Source organism: Babylonia areolata, chromosome 18 (genome assembly GCF_041734735.1).
Source record: "Babylonia areolata isolate BAREFJ2019XMU chromosome 18, ASM4173473v1, whole genome shotgun sequence".
Taxonomy (NCBI): Eukaryota; Metazoa; Mollusca; class Gastropoda; order Neogastropoda; family Buccinidae; genus Babylonia; species Babylonia areolata.
Genome location: NC_134893.1, coordinates 21073135 through 21094858, shown reverse-complemented (window position 1 = coordinate 21094858; position 21724 = coordinate 21073135). Strand labels below are relative to the sequence as shown.

Genomic DNA, 21724 nt, shown 5'->3' with positions numbered 1-21724 from the left:
ACACTGCACAACACTGCATTGAAACGGGCATTGAAACAAAAAGAAAGAACCAAATGAACCCAAATCAACCTAAAGTAACCAAAACACAGCATATCATTCTGCCTCTCTCACTATTCAAAGTTGTCTGTAATTTGATTGTATACATTATTCCCATTTCATGCAATTGTGTATGCATGCTTTTCTTCTCTCGTCCTTTCCAAACCCAACAAAATTATTCTCATATTTTGATGTATTTATTTTCTCTTTCAATTTTTATAACCATCATGCTTACGTCTTTATCATTTTAGTAATTGCAGTGTGAACCCTATTTACGGCGGGGACGGCATGGATGAAAAAAAGCGCACAAGTGCTTGTCTAATATCCTTAGAAACTGATTCAGAATTTGCTCTCTCTCAGACAAAAAAACGTGTGTGATGAGGGTCACATGCTAGCATGCTAGCTGGTTGTGTTTCTCTCTCTCTCTCTGCGGATTGCAAAGTGTGTTAAAAGCAGTGCTGAAGAACAAGTGTATGTCAGCTGAGACGCCACTGCCCTGACCATCCATACTCCACCTTGTTTCTTTTATAAAGCCTCCATCACACATTGAGAAAAGTCTTCAAGATCACAGATGAACAAACGCAGCACTAACACTGAAGAAGACTGGATGCAAGACCTTATCTCTCTTTCACCAACAAACTTTTCCTGCAGCATATGCCATGTTATAACCTTGATCTCTGAGATAAAATTTTGCTGGAAGGCATGTTGACACTGGCATGACTGTAGTCAATATACCAAATTCGAAAAACACTGGGTGTCAAGTGATTTAAGCTCTTTCAAGCTTTTTCTATTTCTTCAAGTGATGACCTTGACCTACGTCAGGAAAGGGATGACTAGAAAGGTCAGTCATAACTATTACCCTACCATGTTTCATTCCTATACCACTTGCCTTGTCAACACACACATGGACATCTGACACCAGGTGATTGGGCACTTTTGTTTGCAGATGTGTGAAAAAAAACACACGACCAAATGGTAACCCTTAACTTCTATTATGCAGGGCAAAAACAAAGGCAGGGAACGATGCCACTTCCATACAATGAGTGGTTCTCAGGCACCATTCAAACCAGACACAGGTGACCAGTGTTTCAAGCACAACAAAAAGACAAAGCAGCCATAGTCGTCCCATTTCTGAAGAAATGAAACACAACACACCTCCCTGAAGCCAATACTTTCTTTGATCATTTTATTAGCATAGTTTACAATGAAAGTTTTGCCAGGAACTATGTACAAGAATGATAATTATACTAAAAAAAAAAACCAAAAAAAAAAACAACCCTCATCTGAATGTAAGGTGCGTGCCGACATCCTGGATGATAGTGATACCCAGTCCTCTCCCAAGTCACCACCGTGACTGACAAGTCACCAACACTTCACACACACACACACACAAGACATACTAGCCCACAAACATGCAAACAGACATTCTGTGATCAATTTAAAACTTTTTTTTTTTTAAAGATATATCTGCTCAAGTACATGAAATAAATACTATATATTTCTAGATGAATAATCATTTAGTCAACAAACACCCGCAAAAGCACCACATCACCCAAAAAATCTGTGCTCACACAAATGTCAACACAAAAATGAATGAAGGCTAGACTCTTTTAGAAACCCATGATATGCTGGACAAAGAGACTGCAGACACCTGTCATTGCAACAAGTTTGTCCCACAGTTTAATACTAACAGACATTGACTGGATACAGCCTGCCCCATTCTCCCAGTACAGAGTTCCCCTATCAACAGTGGAGTGAAAGGTCAGTGCACCCTGGACCAAACTCTTGTCTCATGTATTATATGCAAGTAGGCAGGCAGGAAGGGACTGAGTAACACTCCTGATCCTCACATACCAGGAATCAGCCACCATAATCACCACAGGTACAGCTGCAGCTGTGCTTTGGTCCTGCCATTTCCAGCTGACCATACTTTGGATATAGATATACTTTGGTTGTTTGAGTACTTCACACTGTGACACATGACGGTAACCTGAACATGTGTCAGTATCTGACCTTCTCATGAAGGGAGTCAGTCTGGGCACAAGCAGGAGGAACAGGTCCACCAGTACTGCCAGAACACTAATCTCACTAGGAAACAATGGGTGAGTGTTCCTTTTGTGTTGGTTCATTTCTGGGCTAACAGAGTGCTGATCCGCTACACTGGGTCAGTCAACAGTGAGGTATGTGCCATGGCACACCCTGTCAGAATGGAATCTGCTGCATTTCACATCAACCTACTACCCTGAACATCAAATCTTCAACAATCTGAAACCAGGAAAAAAAAGAAAAGAAACGCATACATGATGTTACACCACAGACAAGTGCAGACAAAATGATATCAAGATCCAATAACTGGAACATTACAAACCTCACAGTAAGACACACTTTTCGTATGTACAACATTTTCAACATACTTAAAATTTAAATCCCCAATGACTGGATGAAAATAAAAAATTAGGAATAATACAAAACTTTAAAAAAAATATATATATAAGGGGAGATCTATTTCCCTTAGTCACAGTAAACAAGACATCTTAATGACAAAAGACGGTTTGAAAGAGGCAGAAAGACACAAAAGCAATGTTCGTAGCCATCAAAACCAAACATGTCCACAAGCAATTCTGACATCAAAACTGCACAACTTAATTATTAATGAAAAAAACAAACAAAAAAACCCTCTTTTCAAGTCAGCAAACCACTTACAAAATAACGTCAAATTTCACCAAATCACAATCACGTATCACACATTTGCACCAGGTTACCACTACATCAGGTTACCACTTAGTCATTTTCTAAATTTACAGATCAGATACATCAATTTATTAGTCAATGTACTGTAGTAATATTCAGCAAAATGCAGATGAAGATATTCACAACAATGTACATGAAGAAAACCTTTTTTTTTTTTCTTCAAAATTTAAACTCTGTCACACAAAAATACACACCAATACATATACAAACACACATCACTATCAAGAATTAGGCTAAACTTCAAGCTAAAGAAAAAAAAAAAAGACAGCTATGGAACAAGTTCCTGATCACTGGAAGCCAAAAGAACCAAATTCAATTGGAGCGAACTATCCTGCTAGAATATCGCAGAGATAGATTCACAAGACTTTATTTGGTACTTATTTCATCCCTTTCCACTTTATTTTTCTTTTCTAGATAATCAGATTCATTTGCTGTTTTCCTGCAGCCAGGATTTTAACACACACACACACACCTGGTAACATTCACTTCAAAGAGACTGAAACCAAAGTAAGCAACCAACAGGTCCACACGAAAAAAAAAAAAAAAGACACAAAAGTATACCAATACAAACTAGAATCTGAAAAATAATGCTTGGAAGCTGTAAACACACAAAAAAAGGAAAATCTAAGCCAAATTTTTGACTGAAAATGGATAAAAGTAGGCACATAAAAAGCAACACAACCTATCTTCTTTCAGCCAAAGGAACCCTTGATAAGCGGATGCTTTCATTCAACAAAATCCTGTCTAAAAAGCATGGCATGCATCTTCTCATCATATATTTTGTCACCATTTTGGTCTGCTGCGTTCTCTTACAATCTGCTCATTCACTATCTGACTTCTGGTTTCCAACTGCAACCAGCGGAATGTGGCAAAGCTTTGTGGTTACAACAAACAAAAACTGTACGTATAAGACAAACAAAACTTTGCGTTTTATGACAACTGAGAGCATACTTTGGTTATTCAAACCTGAACCAGAATTTAGAAAACATAAGATCCATTATTGATTATGAACAGAATTTCAGTACTCCAATCCCACAGATGTAAGTTAGGAATATACGGCACAAACATGTTATTTTCTTGACCACAAGGTCAGCAGACTGCATGGATGTTTTTTTCATTATTACTTTTTTTTCTTCTTTTTTTTGCTGTTGATGTCAGTTTCTTTATGTGAAATTTAGGCTACTCTCCGTGGGTAAGCATGTCACCACTGTGTATGAACAGGAGTTAAGTAAGCTGGGGACAACTGATAATTGCTCAGGATCTTTCCCAGATTTATTTGAATTTCAAGGAAGCACATTTCACAGCATCTTAGCTGGTGAATACCACTTGCTGCTGGTTTTTTTTCTTTCTTTCTTTTAATCCATACATCTGCTGCACATGGCATTATGTTGCTGTCTCTAGTGAAACACCAGCCCCCAAAACTGCTCAAGGTCCACTCTAGGAGGAAAACAGTCTATCAATTTAAGAAAAAATACCGATCTGGTTCAAACATTTTCCATTTTAACTAAAGTCATTAAGGTTATAACATTTTCCCTTTTATTAACATACAGTCATTAAATTCCTAACATTCTTTCTTTAAAAAAAATAATCTTAGTCATTATGGTTTTTCCTTTAAAATCCAGTCATTCAATTAGTAAGAAAGAAAAAAAATTATGGCTATTAACTTTGCAACATCTGAATATACATTTAGACACATTACATTTTTCCCCCATTCACCCCTTCATTCATTTGGCACATCGCAGAGGTGTACTTTTATCACAACTTTGAATCCTGGATTCTTCATCTAGTGTACTTCCGTACTTGAAGATCAGTCAGGTCCCAAAATAGGTTTCCACTCCTTTTTATGGATTTTTTATTTCATCTATTTATCCTCTATGTGAACAAATAAGTTATGAGAATTGTCCATTCACAACACTCTCCATCCCCCATCTAAAAAAACATAAGATTTCCTCCCAATTACAAGTCTGATAATTTATCAGTGGTAAGTCTAATAAACATCTGCATTGCAAGTCCATATCCTCTGTTGTGATCCAAAATCCAGAACCAGACAACTTTCAATTCACTTGAAGACACAAGCTCTTCATTATTATCAACCTTCACAACCAATCATAAAACCAGTAATCAACCCTCCACTCATAACAGTATGTTTCAAACAAATCTGAAATCACTTGGCACTCAAAACCTTTTTCCTACACAAACACAATTTCATTCTCACTAAGAACCACTCAGCTTATTCATATCATAGTTTGTGTGGCGAAAGAGAGAGAGAGACAGACAGAGACAGAGACAAAGGACAGGAATACACAATAAAAGCTAGACATAAAAGAGAGAAAGACAGGCATAGCATACAACTGTTCCCAAACATTATTTTTGTGCAATTTCTTTCGACAAGTTAAAAACCGTTAAAACTGTCAGATTTTTTCTCTCTCATCTCTGTGATTCTTCTGAACTTCCAAGTAAATATTCAGCAGCATCTCATCCAAATAAAACAAACCCCACCAAAACATCTGTACAACACATATTGCTTATCGCTTCATTCCTAACCAACGATTGCTATCTGTTGAGATTTCATGCCTGAGTTCACAAAAATTCACATGACACATTCAGATGTGACATCCAAACAAAACAGCTCCATATGTACACATTGTAGCAAACCTCACAGGCACGCCAGCAATTCTCCACAACAGTAATTGTTTCCCTGTTATCATCTGTTAATTTTGTTCACATTATAACACAAGACAAAATTTGCTTGATGAAAACTAAACAACAACAAAAAAGCCCACTATAATTATATATTCATTCATAAACATTCCTAAATGTGTTGAACAAATCAAAACATTTCACATTCACACAAAGACAATTTTCCTTTTTTTTCTTTTTCCTTTTTTGTAATTTGTTTATGGCATCTATTTACTTCATTAATATCCCCCAATGAGTTAAAGAAATCATAACAGGGCTTACCTCAAGCATTTTTCTCAAGAAAAGCTTTCATGGGTCTATCAATGGGTCTATCAATGTATAAAAGCTGTCACCTGCTTTGAAATAAACTTAAGACAGTGGACAAGAAAGGATGAAAACGAAACAGAAAGGAAATCCATGTTCTATATTCAAACTGGTGAATTGTGGAGAGTGTAGCGGTGGTCTAACGAGGAAACAAATGTCCCACATAAGGACCAGAATTCTCATTCCCCCTCCTGGGTGGTAACCATGCGGATGAGATAATAAAACGAGGTCCGATGTGCAGCATGCACTTAACGTACATGATAGAATCGTCCCTGGCAAAATTGTGTACGAGAATATACTTTGGTAGCAAAATATACTTAAACAAAAAAAAAGAAAGAAGAGGTTTCAACACTGTCATTTCGGGGAGAGCAGCCACGAATTCTCAGAGAAATCTGTTGTGACAAACAGTAACAGAAGTTTAACACAGACAGCAGGAGACAATTAGTGTCACCTGCCTTATATGCAGCAACAACGACACAGTTAGTGCCCTTCCCCCTTGTGATAATGCTGGAGACAACACCCCCTCCAGGTCAGCTTTCCATACAGAGAAGACAACACAACTTCAACATGGTTCACCTGCCATTGGATACATCAAAATCTTAACTTGCCTATCCCTCCAAACAAACAAACAAAACAAAAAAATTCCAAGCAAAAGACAAAGCAATGCTCAAGTCATCAGCCACAGGTTCTCATGTGAGTGTGTTAAAAAGACCTATGAGACACCCACTGCTCCCAACTTAAATCAAACCATAGACATCACAGCAGCAGATCAATATTGCTTTTTTTGTTGTTGTTGTTGTTCAAAACAAACAATACAAAACAAACAACAAAAATGCTTGATGAAGGCTGGTTCTAAGAGATAAGCCATAAAATAATAAAACGAAGAGTGCTCAAGACTGCAGCCTGCTACTGTTTCTCAGAATGCACCATAACCCTCCCCCAAACCCTTCCTCTCCCTCACCCCCTAAACAGATGGTCCAGACTGCAGCAGGTAATCTGACGTTATGATAAACAGGTGTCAGAAAAGTAGTCACAGTGAAGATGGCAGTTGCCGTGTCTTTGCCTCCTGCAGTACAGAGTAGTAGCAACACTCACAGCCACACTGAAGCACAAGTGGCTGCAAGCACACAAATGCTTCTGCAGTGGAGGAGAGCAAGGTTGTTGTTTTTTAGTCAATTTTCACGGTGGAGTAGATCTTCCTCACAAACACATTGGTTCCGGCATAGCCTATGGTCCCTGCAAAATAAGGCAGCAAAATAAGGTGGGTGAAAATATATACTTTGGTATTGTCTGTGTCCTCTTGCATAACATGGACACACACACAGACACACACACACACACACACACAAACATACACAGATCTGATGTACACACAAAACTATAAGCATTTGAATGTGCATTTTCAGCAAAATATCTTTCAAAGTGAAACTCACTACACCAAAGCAGTGGTCATTGATGTTATATAGAGATCACACACACACATCATTCAGTGTTGGTCTTTTTATATGTGTTTATAATTCAGCAAAGTACAGCATGTGTATCTATGTGTACAAGAATAATAGCAATAATAATGACAGATATTTACAAAGCGCCTTGCCCTTGGTTCAGCGTGCTTACATACAAATTCAAACAATATGTGCACATAATCAACTTACATCCACGCTTGCATTGTACACACACATCCATCACACTTTAAGGTCAACAGTGAAAATTTTAATAACACTAACCGTTTGCCCATCTTTGAACTGTTCCCCACAATGCAACGTTAAGTCTTTCTTACACAAAGTTCAGTAGTCACTGTTAAGCTTCAATAACTCCACACAATTAGCCTTTTCCCCAAGCACAGCGCATCATGTTACAAGGAAATTAACACTTTTCCTAAAACTTTTGTTTCATGTTGACTTATGTGAATGAGCTGTACACAGCAATTCAGCTGGAGGATCCATGACAAGACTGTGATCTTTTCTCGTCCTCACTAAACCTGACATTCCAGACAGACCACCAGTCACTGTAAAGTGGAGGGTGCAATAGGATCCAAGCCTTCCCACTGATGCCCAAGGCACACTCAACCACAGGTAATATTTGGGGACCAAGTAATCCAACAGTGGTATTCAGCACACTAAGTCATTCGGTGTGTGATGTCAGCCTCTATGCCACGACAGTTAGTCAAAGTGACAACATGATCATGCTGTATGAACAGTACATCTTTACATCACCCTTATGTTTACAAATTTTCTTCAAGATGACTAATAATCTGCATCTGCTGTTACTTTTTCCTGATGCCTTGAACACAGACAGTGGTAAATAATGACATAGGAAGGAACATAATTCTCAAAGACTGATGACTGCCCACTTACCACACATGATTCCCAGAGCTAAACTGAAGAGAGCCATGTAACCAAAGTAGAAGGTGGTTTGAAACAGCCCATACATTCTGCACAACACAATAAAACAACAGGTTAATTTTCACACTGTGAGATGTATCCTTCACTATTACCTATCAAATCAAAAAACAAAGCTGATGTTTGCATCTAATTTTTTTAATTTTTTTTTTTAGTGACATGGTTAAGAAAGTAAGAGATATCCTTTATCAACATCAGTACTTTAAAAAGGGTGATTTCTGCATCCACAAAGCAAAAACATCACTGTTACTATTCCAAGGCAAAACACCCAATGGTTCCAAATTTTATATTTCCAATTTCATTGGTAAAAGGGGACCAGAAAAAAAAAGAGATAAATTTCTATTTCAATTTTTGTGACTTAACAAACAAACACATGTTCTCCTTTTACTAATCAAGTTTATGAACATTCTCTCAGGCAACTGATCCAATATATACCTGTTTTTGGAGTTGAGGGGTGGGGGGTTCTTTTCTTTTTCATTTGAATCTTTTTAAAGGTGCAAGCAGAAAGTATAAGAGACTCACAGCAAATCTATATCATATGACATAAAACAGAGAACAAAATCCATATAATTCTATATGCAGAGCAAATACACATTTTTTTTTTAATGTTAAAAAAAAAAAAAAACACACAAAAAAAACAGAGAGCACATTCAAATGTAAATAAAATCAAACAAACGGTGACTGATCCAAAGCCTTTCAAACAGCAGCAATACAAAAGCAGTAAGGTGAAGGCTCCTCACTTTGTTTTGAAGAAGAAGTAGTAGAAGGAGTACATGTACACATAGCCAGCTGTAGATCCTGCTGCCAGAAAGCTTGTCCACTGCCTGCACGGTCATCGTCATACATCTTTTGTTACAAAAAACAACAACAAAAAACAATAACCTAACCTTTAACAGCTATAATTCTTATCAGCCTACTTATCCGTAAATGATAAACACGCCAATTTTATTCCATCAATATACTGCTCTTGCACAACACTGAAAGTACTTCAATTTCATCAATGTATTTCAGGACAAAGAATCACAGCACCATTTGCCTGTCAGTATACTTTTGTTAAAAAAATTAAGTTCATCAGTATCTTTTGTGTAACCAATAAATGCAGAACAGTCTTACAATCAAAATACTTCCTATTGTTCAAACAAGAAAAGGTAATTGGATTTCCTGTGAAAGTACACACTGAAGAATGTGATCAAGCACTTCAGCAGAAACTCAACACATCTGTTAATAACACACACGCAAATGCGTGGTGCTTATGAGAAAAGAAAAACAAGAAAAACAATGAGTGGGGGCAACGCCAAAGTATAGCGATGTACTCTCTGGGGAGAGCAGTCTGAATTTCTAGCAAAGAAATTTGTTGTAACTGAAGTACAATACACAATATGATACAGACCAAACAAAACAGAAATGAAAGCTGGTCTTGAAACAATAGAGTTCCTCGTTACACTGTCTGTGTTAAGTAAATACTCTTGTGTCAGGCACTAGTTGTGTGTTGTAGGTCACTGGAAACACTGGCAGACTTACAATCTTTCATAATGAGACAAACTGGCATTGATGCACCAGAACCGAAAGAAGGGTTTGAGGCATGATTTCCTTGTTCCGCAGCCTCCACCAGTACAAACTGACATCACAAGGGATGCAATATGCTGGTTGAAATGGGTTCATCTGACTACACACAGCTGCTGCCCTGTACTTAATTGTTTATGCTCACTTTGATGACTTGCTGTCTGTAATCCTCACTTAAAAAAGGTCAAAGGTCCCCTAGCCTTTAATGGCCATCAGGGCAGTGAATTCACATCCATTGTATACTGGGCTCAGCACAGCAAGGAGGGGCCAAATCCTCTTATTTAGCTTATAACCTACCCAAAGCAAAGTCAGGTACCCTTTCACTTCTGGGTGAATTTGGGGAAAATTGAGTAAAGTGACTTTCCCCCGAGGACACACCACCACTAAGCTGAAACAGGACCTCAAATCCTGATCGCTAGTGAATACTGGACTGGAAGTCCTTATGATTAACTTAATCTGCCACAACGACTAACCACTGTCCCACATTTCCTATGCCAATTGACACGATTCAGATATTTACCTAAGCATCGTTATGTATGATAAATGTTGTGTTGTGTGTGATGATTTTGTGTGTGAAGACTATGAACATAGTGTTTGAGTGCTTGTTCGAATGTTCAACTTTCATTTCAGTGTCTAAATGCATGTTTAATCAAAACAGCAATGTTTACATTGTACAGTACAATTGAATGATTAATCTTCTTCTTTCTTCACGGGCTACAACTCCCATGTTCAATCGTATGTACACGAGTGGGCTTTTAAGTGTATGACTGTTTTTACCCAGCCCTGTAGGCAGCCATACTCAGTTTTCGGGGCTGAATGATGAATGATATTGGGCATGTTTTACATGGAAAGGTATTCATAAATTATCGGTACTATTAATACTATCATTATCAATATGATCATCATAATCATTATCAATACTATGGTTGCTTACCATCTGTAATCCTCAGCATTGAGCAGGAAGTACGTGCAAACGATGGTGACGCAGATGGTGACGATGGATAGAATGATAAACACCAGCAGCATGAACCCATACACATAGTAGATCTTGTAGGCCCAGAAAGAGGTGAAGATGAAATACCTACACACACAAAGTTTTAGTTTCAGCTTCAGTTTCAAGGTGTCAAAGGAAGCAGACTGATCCATATATACTACACCACATTTGCTGGTAAAACTTTTTTTTTTTTCAAAATTTTAAAGGCAGATGCCTGATCTTAACATAAAACCAATGTGCTCATCAGGTCTTGAAGCCTACTTTTAAGTTTGAGATAAAAAAATTTTAAACCTTTTTTTTTTTAAAGTGTACACCAACACTCGCATGCACACTGACAGCAGTGTGGAAATACACAAACACACAGAGAAATTTAATGAGAATTTGATAAGAATGTAATCTAATAACACAATAATTTGCCAATTACTGACAGTAACAAAAACACAACAGAAGTCACCTCATCTACAATCTGTCACAAAACACAAGCACTTAATATAACAAATGTGCTGTGTTGTACTCATAAAGAAATAAAAAGAGAAAAAGACATCCTAGGATAAGCATGTTCTCTAGGTAGAGGACCCATGTCACTGAAGGGTGAACAGATCATGGGTCTGTTATCTATTAACCTACTGCTCTTTATATTCAGTGGAAGGATAGGCCATATTTTCTACGTATAACAAGGGGAATCCCCAGCTATTCTGAGACACCATATTTTCTGTGTTTATGGCACAAGAAAATTTTGCACTCTAAATTGACTGGCAGTGGAAGAGTTAAGTATAGACTTGGTAAGATGATGAATTGAAAGATGACTGCCGAGTCTACAAGAATAACAAATGGAGAAAGTTTACAAAAACTGTAGGATGTAAAACAAGAGTCACTTTTGGTAAGAAGCATCTAATGTTTCAGACCATAGGTCTGTCTTCAGGGACGATGTTAATTTTGAAATTGCCAAACTGAAAATGAACAACTCCTGAAGACAGACCTCTGGTCTGAATCACAGAACGCCTCTTATCAAAAGTGAGTCTTGTTTTACAAAGTACAGTTTACAATAAACTTTCTCATTTTATAGACTTGGTGTTTGAACTAGTGATGCCAAACCTTTCCATAAATTATCATTACCATTGAATTTATCATACAAATCACTGTATGAGGGATGGCTGCGGGGGGTGGGTGGGAATAGCAATGTATGTTTTGGTTTTATCTGGAGTACCAGTGTGGAACAGTGTTTATTCCCTATGAGAACATCACCACAGAATTATCATAATTATTTAGGAAGCTCTGGGCATTATCACAAAAATCTTTCACGTTTGTGGTCGATGAAAAAACTGAGTAAAGGAAATGGGCTAGAATGTTGCTTTGTTATATTTGTGCATAAAGCTATAGTACAAAAAAATAAACATATTTTTCATGGCAAATATTGGATTTTACAATAAACAACAGCCACGGAAGCAGCACAGAGTCCTTACATTTCAATGAAGATGGATCCAAACGGCAGAACTCCTCCCAGCACCACAATGACCGATGGCTCCATGAACCTGTCAGTTACATATATTGCAATAAAGACAATCAAGTAATTCACACATGCACATGTGATGGACATATTATTTATATCTGCTATCTGCCCCCCAAAGGCAATCAGCCATATTCTTTCCTTGTGGGAAAAAAAAGAAAAAGAAAACACTTTTGGGTTCAAATAATCAATTAAGAGCATTACAGACAGAGAAGCCAAATATTTTTATAAAAGTAAAAACAAAACAAACACTCCCTACCCCTACACAACCTCCACCCATAATCAAACACTTGGGTAAGAGTGACTGATTTTTGTAATACTCAACAGCTTATTGCTAGTGAAAAGAAGCTGTTCCAAAGTGTCTTGCTCCTAAAACAGTGATAAAAAAAAAAAGTAAACAGAAGCTGAAATGTAAGTATTGAAGCCCCTATGCTAAGGGAAATGCTCCCACGCAAGCACACAGTGCTAGAACTGCAAAATGAGCTTTTTTTTTTCAAAATATTTTATTCAAAATTTCACATCATGGTAGACATACAGACATACAAATGAGTCTATGTGGATTAAACATAAATCGAAAGAGGAAAAAGGTTGGTTTTTTTCATAAAAATAACAAACACGTACACACACACACATACACACTCACAAACAAATCAAATAAAACAAAGAAAGTTGCACACTTTTGTCACACGTTTTTTCCACCACTTTTGGTAGACAGCCTTTCGTAGAAGAAAATACATCCATTAAGGCTTATGACAAACCATTTTTTCTCAGGGATGGGCCTGGGCACAGCGTTGATGCGGCAGGGGTAGTTGGGCGTGCCAGCCAGGTTCCGCCCCAGCACTGTGCCCACCAAGTTCAGGGGCAGGATGACGAAGATGCAGATGCACGTCACTGCCACCTGATGACACAGCACTGTTTTTTGAAAGCATGAAAAATCTTACCAGACCTCTAGAGAGAGGAACTGTGTTGAATCTACTGCACTTCTATTAGAAAAAAACGAATGTTGTTATAGTGCATTAAGTGCATGCTATTTTCAACATTTTTTTTATGCCTGTTTGTTCTGCTTCCATGCACACATGCATGCACAAAGAGAGAGACAGAATGAGAGAGTGTGTCCATGCGTGTGTGCATGCATGCGTGGTGTGTGTCTGTGTGCTTGTGTGTGTGCGTGTGTTGTGTTGTGTTGTGTGCGCGTGCACGCTTTTGTGTGTGTGCATGTGTGTGTGTTTGTGAGCACATGTAAGCTCATGCGGGTGGGCATATGTGCATCTTAACCCTTTGAGCCCTGACCACCGGTTTACCGGTGGTGGGGAGGGGTGGCATAATGCCTGGCCACCAGTTGAGCGGTGCGTAAACACTTGTGTCGTATTTTGCTATTGGATGACTTATATTGAAGAGCCAATCAGAAAAACCGTAATATTCCGACGCCAGCTAACACAGTACCAACATTGCCGGGCCCCCTCACTGTGTTTTGTGCATGTGCTTTGGATAAAAAAGATCGATTTCTACCATGAAGTGTGCAGAGTCTCAACCTGACACGCCTCCTTTGATCAACTGATTCTGCATGCTCAGATTCATTTTCAACATTACTATCTGTAGCAAAATCATCCGATTTGAATTCCACCGCACTATCAGATAATCATTGTCATACTCTACTTCCGATAAATCATCAAGCATATCAATTACTTGCTGCGTTGTGTACAGTTGTTTCCTTGCACGTTTTGTCCCTGATTTCTGCCCTGATGGGCCAGGTTGAGACTCTGCACGCTTCAAGTGTTTACGCACCACTCAACCGATGGCCGGGCATTATGTCATTTTTCTCTGCCACCGGTAAAGCGGTGGTCAGGGCTCAAGGGGTTTAATACCAATTATTTGCAAATTTTGGCTCAGGAGCTCAGGCAGAAGGGTTAAAATTGCTCAGAAACTCAGGGCTCAAAGGGTTAATAGACAGAGAGGCATTCCAATGTAATCATTTTAGATGAACAGACTATAATAAGGTAGCGGCAGCCCCCATGGCCGATGCCGGGAAACCTATGAACACCTAAAAAAATTGACTAATTTTGAAGTGCATTTTCTCAAATTTGATTTCATTTTGTGAAAAACTATCCGACTGAAATAATTATTTATCATCTATATTTTAAATTTTTATTGTGTTTGCTTTATGCAATGCGTGAATGAGTTCGCGGATAGAAGAAAGAGAAGTGTAATGTAAAGCGAAACAGCAATCCTTGTTCAATGGCGGCCGGCGTCTTTCTGAGCGCAACAAAGTTACTTTCAACCACACAGTGGAAGAAATCGCATCCGCTGCTTTCCATTCATTGGTTACTGTTCGAAAAACTGGAAGCCGTGAAAGGCAAAAGTTCAAGGAGAACTTTTGTGGGTTTTTTCCAAGTCTTGGGTGAAGTAGAGTAATTCAATCTGAGCGCATAGTCAGGGGAAATTTTCAGCTATCTTTCAACGCCTCACGCCATTCGAAAATGAAATCTGACCCTACACAATACTGCATGAGCAGTAAAGAGCATTTTCTGCTGATTTCAATGGTATCCGAAACTAAGATTTTTGATCCATGCCCAATTTGCTCCAGCAATTGAAAAGCAGGTACCCCTCTTTGTCAGTTGCGTCGGCCCAATATCAACATTCGACACAGGACAGCGGCACTTCATCAAACACAAAAATGAAATTGTTTCTCCAGAAAATCTTAAGTTTCATCGGTAAGTTTTATATTATTTTTGAAAACGAATGTCTTTAGCACTTTCATGCACAATATTGATCTGAAATTCTTTGAATCAGGATTTTGATCGATGTCAGTAACTGAGCAGTTTGGAACTATTTCATCAGTGTTTTCGTAGCGTGACACCGTGTTTCAATCCGAATACGATTTATTTTTTCTGAGTAAAACACACAAAAACTACTGATACAGAATGAAAAATGGACATGTTAAAACGGATACCATGAATTCCCATTACTAACATTTGATTGACTTTTGCTTTAATAAGCAAAATATTACCTGGGTCTAAAACCGGAAGTGCTCGGGACAGCATTAGCGTCATCTGCTACAAATTTGGTGAGTGTTAAATAAGTGAGTAAAAAATTGTAATGTGGTTTCTTTTTCCATAAAATTAGCGTTTCATTCAACATCACACAAAAGTCTGATATTCTAGTTGCATTTTGCTTCGATAGCTGTAAAACTTTATATATCAATATATACAGATAGATACTATGCTCTCACATTCCAGAAAGAACAAGAACACCAATTCATACTAACCCCCTCCCCCACGCCCCTCCTCCCCTCTGTAAACTTCACTTTCATAATTTGCTGAGAGTTGTACAGTCATTCCCCTCCCTTGTCTATGAGTATCTCCCACCAATGGTAAGGATGTCAAAGCATAAGTTGTTACTGCAATCTGAGTTATTGTGTGAAAGGTAAATGCAGCCAAATAGTTCAGTGCAGTGAATTTTGTGTTGCTGTTGAATGAATACTTACCTGTTAGTATGCCATTTTATAATTCTGTTATCACAGTGTTTTCCTCCCACTCAAAACACACCGAAATTGACAAAAGCCTAAACATATATTAAACTGAGAGCTCTGTTTTTGGTTTTAAGTTTTAAATTGAATATAACATTTGTTCTTTCTTATGAGCTGATCTGTGTATCTAACATGTTGCAGAAACAGCTGCTCATGGCAGGGTTGGCAAGACCTATTCCATGATCCAAAAAGACCAGTATGAACATCTCAGGTAGCGAGCAGCATGTTATTGCTGATACCAGGAAACCTGCGAGTTCCAAAAAAAGAGAGATTTTTTGGTGTGTATTTTCTCTCTTGTGAATGCCATTTTGTGAGGAAATAAAGATGCACCATCCACCTTTTATTTCTTATTTATTGTGTTTCTTCTATAATGAAATACATGACTGATGAGTTCATGGATAGAAGAAAAAGCTAGAGAGCTGAAAGAAAATAGATTCATATATCTATCATTTTTGCTAGCAACTTAAGTAATATTTGCTCCCTCCTGGGAACCTAAATTTGTCCTGGAATGTCCCATCAACCTACCCATTCTATATAATGCTCTCAAGTTGCATTCGTTTAAAATTTGTAGTATTTTTGCAGATGATCAGCCTAGACCACTGGTAACTTACTGTCGCTGTAACTTCAATATTTTTTCAAAAACAAAAATTTTGAAGAAGTCTCATCCACAGTGTGCACCCCTTTTTATGAGAAAATCAGGTATCATTCCTTTTCTGCCAACTTCAGAGGGAAGTTTTAAGGTTGATATTAATTTATTTTGAAAGCTGACATTTCACTTAACACACACACAAAATTTCCTGGTCCTACTTGTGACAGTTACTGAAATATTCATCTTTGCAGCATGCTACCCCAACAGTCTCTTTTCCACTGGTCAAATTGAAGATTTTTCAATGTTTGAGACTCTGATACTTAAAATTCAGTTAACTATCCTGTCTGAAAAAAATTCAGTGCACTTTCTGTGATGTATTCTGCAAGATATTTTATTGTGAAATGCAACTGTCTATTCTTGTCAGTGCTGTAGACCTTCAAAGTTGCTATTCTGTGCAGATTGACACGTCTTGATTTCCTATTTCCTCCTACTTTGACAGGCATATTTTCCAATTTCTTTGCTGCTGAAGTGTTAGTGTTTTCTTGTGCAGTATGCCATTATCATATGGTTTTTAAAAGTATATGAGTTTTCATTACAGTACCCTCATGGGCAGTTTAGTATGACTGTGAAAATGTGAAAATATTAAGTACTAACAGCACGTACACATCGTCACATCTTTAAAATGGAATATCTTCAGAACCAATCACTTACTTTTTTTTTCTTGTATTGTCATGTTGTTTGCCAAAAATCACATTTCAGTCATTGTAATGAATATTTAAATTTTCGCTGCCGCCACCTACTATAAATGAATAAACAAAATAGAGAGGATCATGTTTTAAATTGATGTGTGTGTGTGTGTGTGTGTGTGTGTGTGCAAGCACATATAAACTCATGCAGGTGGGCATATGTGCATCATGATAGACAGACAGGATCATGTTTAAAATTGATTTTTAAAATAATTTATGTGTGCAATATTTCTTTTTCTTTTTTGAAGTGTGTTTATGCATGCCTGTATGTTTCTTGATTGTGGTCACAACATGAATCTTGATCTAGGAGTATAAGCAGTCACAAAAAAATCTATTGTGAGAGATATCACATTATGTTGTACAACTTCTCACAGTGACTGTAAAAACCAAACCAAAAAAGCCTACACTGCTAGCATGTATCAATCCATCATTTTCTCTTTTCTTTTCTTTTTTCTTTTTTTTTGCTAACCAACATAAAAGAATGTTTCTATTCTTTTTTTTAAAACATTGCAACACATTTTAAACATTTCAAGGGTAATATCCTTTAAAGTTTCAACTTTTTCTGGCCTTCTTCTGTGGCTCGAGAAAAAAAAAAAAGAAGGTAAAATGTCCCATAGCCTTATAAGGACAAAGGGCAGTGAATTCATATCCTCTATGTCTAGGGTTCTGCATAGGAAGGTGGTATTCAACCCTCTCCTTCCACCGTTTTAACCTTCCCAAACCAGTCAGGTACCCACTCATACCTTGGTGGAGTGAGGGGAAATTACAAATTACAGTACAGTCCCTTTCCTGAGGACATATCACAATGTTGCAACTGGCCCTCAAACTTTTTTTAATTTTTAAAACTTGGCCTTTCATCTACACTGTAAACAAGAAAACCCTCCAAACAGTTCTTTGCCAATGCAGAAATGGCCAATATCTCTGATCTGGAGCAGCGCTTCTTTCCAGCCACTAGCCCTGTACCAACAAGATCACATCAACCTACATATGGAGTCTGCTCTCTAACTCACCATGGTGCCAAAAGGAATGGCCCTGGAGGCATGGTAGAAGATGGCAATGAAGTTGATGAAGAAAGCGGTGCCACACACCACAGACGGCATGAGGAAAGCACTGAGCAGCATCTGGCGGATCCACACCTTACCTACCATGGAAACAAGCCTGTGTATCAATCACAGTCACACTTTTAAAAAGACAACACTTCTGTGAACATATTGTTTTACATGTCATTCGTACACTAACATAAAAGCATAGGAGCTTTGGGATATCAGGATACAGTTATTTTCAATGACCAGTAAAGATAAAGGGGGCCTCATTAGGCTTTTAACATTCACACTATACTTTGTTTTTCCTTTTTAATATTCAGTCACTGGAATTAAAAGAAAATTGATTTACTTGCTGTTTGATTCTTTATTCATAACCACAGCCCTACCCAGATAGATTCCTGTATAGCATGTGGTAGCCCAGAAAATCCTGAAGTTAAGGCTTACCACAGACATATGGAAAACGAAGACAGTGATTACTCAGAATTACTTTTTGCTTTGTTCACAACCTTGAGTCAAAAACCTCAGCACTGACCTTTTGACAGTGACAATGAAATTTATCAAAACTGACCTCCCATGCGCGAGTACAGGCTGCCTCCAAAATATCCATTGACTGGCGCCGTGGCAGCATACACAAAGATGGCTGTGCTCAGCAATGATCCTCGTCTGTTCAAACATGGTTGAAAACAGGTTACCACTGTACCAAACCAACGCATGTTGTTTTCTTTAACTTTTTTCTTCTATGTAAACATGACCTTTAACACGGAAATTCTTTCTTTTTTGTTGCATTAATTCTTTATTGATAATAATATTTCAAAACCCTCACACTCATACCCACTGAGTATAACAATAACAGTTTGTATACAAGCATACATACATGTTTTTATTTCATAAAGTACATTCTCTTAGCATGAGACTCACTCTGTATAGAGTTCTCCAACAATGGCGAAGCTGATGACGCAGAGAGCCACAATGGCTATGTGGTAGCCAGTGCCCACTAGCGCAGAAAAGAGCATGGCGTTAGATGCTGGTCTGAACACATCCCCATGCACTTGTTTCCACCCATACTCATCTCCCAGGTCTTTCTCCTGCACAAGCCAATCCACCGAGGTGATGGCTATCGTAAACACAACTAGATTTTTTTTCTTTAACAAAGTACATTTTTATACTCTTATGCATCATCACTGATGTCCACCAACTTGTGTTTCACTTATTTTAGTGAATTTCTGCAAAACTCTCGCTTTCTAGTCTGAACAAGCACTTCATTTTCCATTCACCATCTTCATTTTCCTGTACTTCAAAAACAACTTTCAACATAATCACTGTTCTGACTGCATAATTTACATAATCCCCTTTTAAAAGAATCACCAGAAAACTTTTAGAAAGTATAAAAAATAAACCTTTAATTAATTAAACACATCAACTGAAATTGCTCAAGACCAGAGAATCCAGACAAACATTGGGATTTTCCCAAAACCAAAGATGGGAATTTAGTCAGTGGTGGTGAACTGATTGCCACATGCAAAAAAATACCTGAAAATTGTTTCATTTCGTTTAAAATGATTCTAAAAACATTCACTTTGCTATCCCAAACTATCATGGCTATGATATCACTGGAGAGTGGCAACCAGCTTATGTGGTGTGTGTGTGCCGATGTTTGAACAATCTGATCCTATGGGGTGACATGCAGCAGAATACTGGTGTGTGCAGTGAACTGACCATGTCATCCAGGTCATCCTCCTTGCTGTAACGTGCATAGTCCTTGCGCAACGTGCGCATCAGGATCATGCTCACCAGGCCCACCAGGAAGATCACCATCATGAACGAGTTGAAAATGCTGAACCAGTGAATCTGGAGAGACACAGAATGATGAGTTAATGAATAGATTCATACAGCGTTGAATCCATACACAGAAAAATCAAAGCGCTTATAAATACACCAGTCATTCCTCACACACAGGTTTCACTCTGAATTGCTACACAAACTTTAATGCACTGGCAGTCAGAAAGACACCAGACATTGCATCAGAACTATCCACCATTCACACCACACACTTTTCAATGACTGTCCACCTTTCACATCACATATTTTTCAATTACCGTTATCCACCTTCACACCACCCAGTTTTCAGTAACGACTGTCCACCTTTCACACCACCCAGTTTTCAATTACGGCTATCCACCTTTCACACCACCCAGTTTTCAATTACGGCTATCCACCTTCCACACCACCCAGTTTTCAATTACGTATATCCACCTTTTACACCACACAGTTTTCAATGATGACTGCCCACCTTTCACACCACCCAGTTTTCAATTACGGCTATCCACCTTTCACACCACCCAGTTTTCAATTACGGCTATCCACCTTCCACACCACCCAGTTTTCAATTACGTATATCCACCTTTTACACCACACAGTTTTCAATTATGGCTATCCACCTTTCCCACCACACAGTTTTCAATTACAGCTTTCCACATCTCACACCACAGTTTTCAATGATGACTGTCCACCTTTCACAGCATCAAGATTTCACTTACCCTGTGCTGAAAGAAATTGGGATCAAGATACTTGTCAAAGCGATCCTCAAACTTTACTTTGGAAGTGTGAAATTTCACCTGGAAAAGCCAAAAACATGATATAATTATGGATATCATCTGTTTTATCTATTTGCATCATCATCATTATTATTATTTTCATTATTTATGAATACGACTAGCACAAACCTTGTATCATTTGTACATGAACAATCAGCTGGATGGCTTTCAGTCCTCTCAGTCTCTGAATCCTATCCTTTAATGAAACCGAGAAAAAGCCAGGTGTGCAAGCGCGTGTGCATGTGTATGAGATCCATTCTGAATGTTCAGTCTGAAACTTATGAATTAATAATGAAGAAAGCATATCAATCACTTTCAGCTGAGCTACAACCAAATAAGCTATGAAAATTTATGAAGATTACACACACAAACAGGCACACTAAAATCATAAATTTATAACCCAACCGACCACACTGGGCTATTAAATACACACATGTATACACACATCCAAAACCATATGCCCACACAAGCACATGTATTCAGGCACACACACACACACAAAGACTCACCTCATAAGAGAAGGATAATTTGACCTTTGGCTCCAACTTCACTTTGGACTCTGAAGTCAGGTTGACATCCACAATTTGATTCCCATTGTAGCCAATGTCCAGTTTTTTGTGAGTCCAGATATGGAAGCCATCCCCTCCGTCATCTATCTGTCCTACTATGCCTACCAAGGAACATCAACAGTACATGCAGTTAGATATACATAATAATAATGTACATTTGTAAACCACCCTTTCTCTCAAAGAACTCTTTACAGTTTACATGAAAGAAAAAGTTACAAATTACATGAACCATTCATGACCATAGATTATTTCTCCCTCCCTGTCATCCCCAACTCACCCTCCCTCTCTCATTCATCATACATACTAAGTGAGTTGACAGGCATGCGGTCCAATTGGAGAAGGAAACTCAGAATGCTTAAAGATAGGTTTTAAAAAGATGAGTTTTTATTGAAGGGTGAAAT

The 21724-nt window shown here is 38.0% G+C and overlaps 1 protein-coding gene across 2 annotated transcripts in view; it reads right to left on the bottom strand.

Annotated features, from left to right (window-relative positions):
- Nucleotides 1-1196: 1196 nt before the first annotated feature.
- The window catches only part of LOC143292560 (transmembrane 9 superfamily member 3-like), a 59412-nt gene continuing 38884 nt past the window's right edge, over nt 1197-21724 (bottom strand). For both annotated transcript variants that reach the window (XM_076602972.1, XM_076602973.1), the window contains exons 9-20: nt 21264-21424; nt 20698-20775; nt 19877-20008; nt 19079-19245; nt 18729-18823; nt 18128-18258; nt 13015-13154; nt 12213-12281; nt 10690-10836; nt 8933-9016; nt 8148-8224; nt 1197-7026 (exon numbers count right to left, since the gene is read on the bottom strand). In XM_076602972.1, coding sequence (XP_076459087.1) covers nt 6959-7026; nt 8148-8224; nt 8933-9016; nt 10690-10836; nt 12213-12281; nt 13015-13154; nt 18128-18258; nt 18729-18823; nt 19079-19245; nt 19877-20008; nt 20698-20775; nt 21264-21424 — 1349 coding nt within the window. In that variant the 3' untranslated portion in view covers nt 1197-6958. The remainder of the gene's footprint in view (nt 7027-8147; nt 8225-8932; nt 9017-10689; nt 10837-12212; nt 12282-13014; nt 13155-18127; nt 18259-18728; nt 18824-19078; nt 19246-19876; nt 20009-20697; nt 20776-21263; nt 21425-21724) is intronic.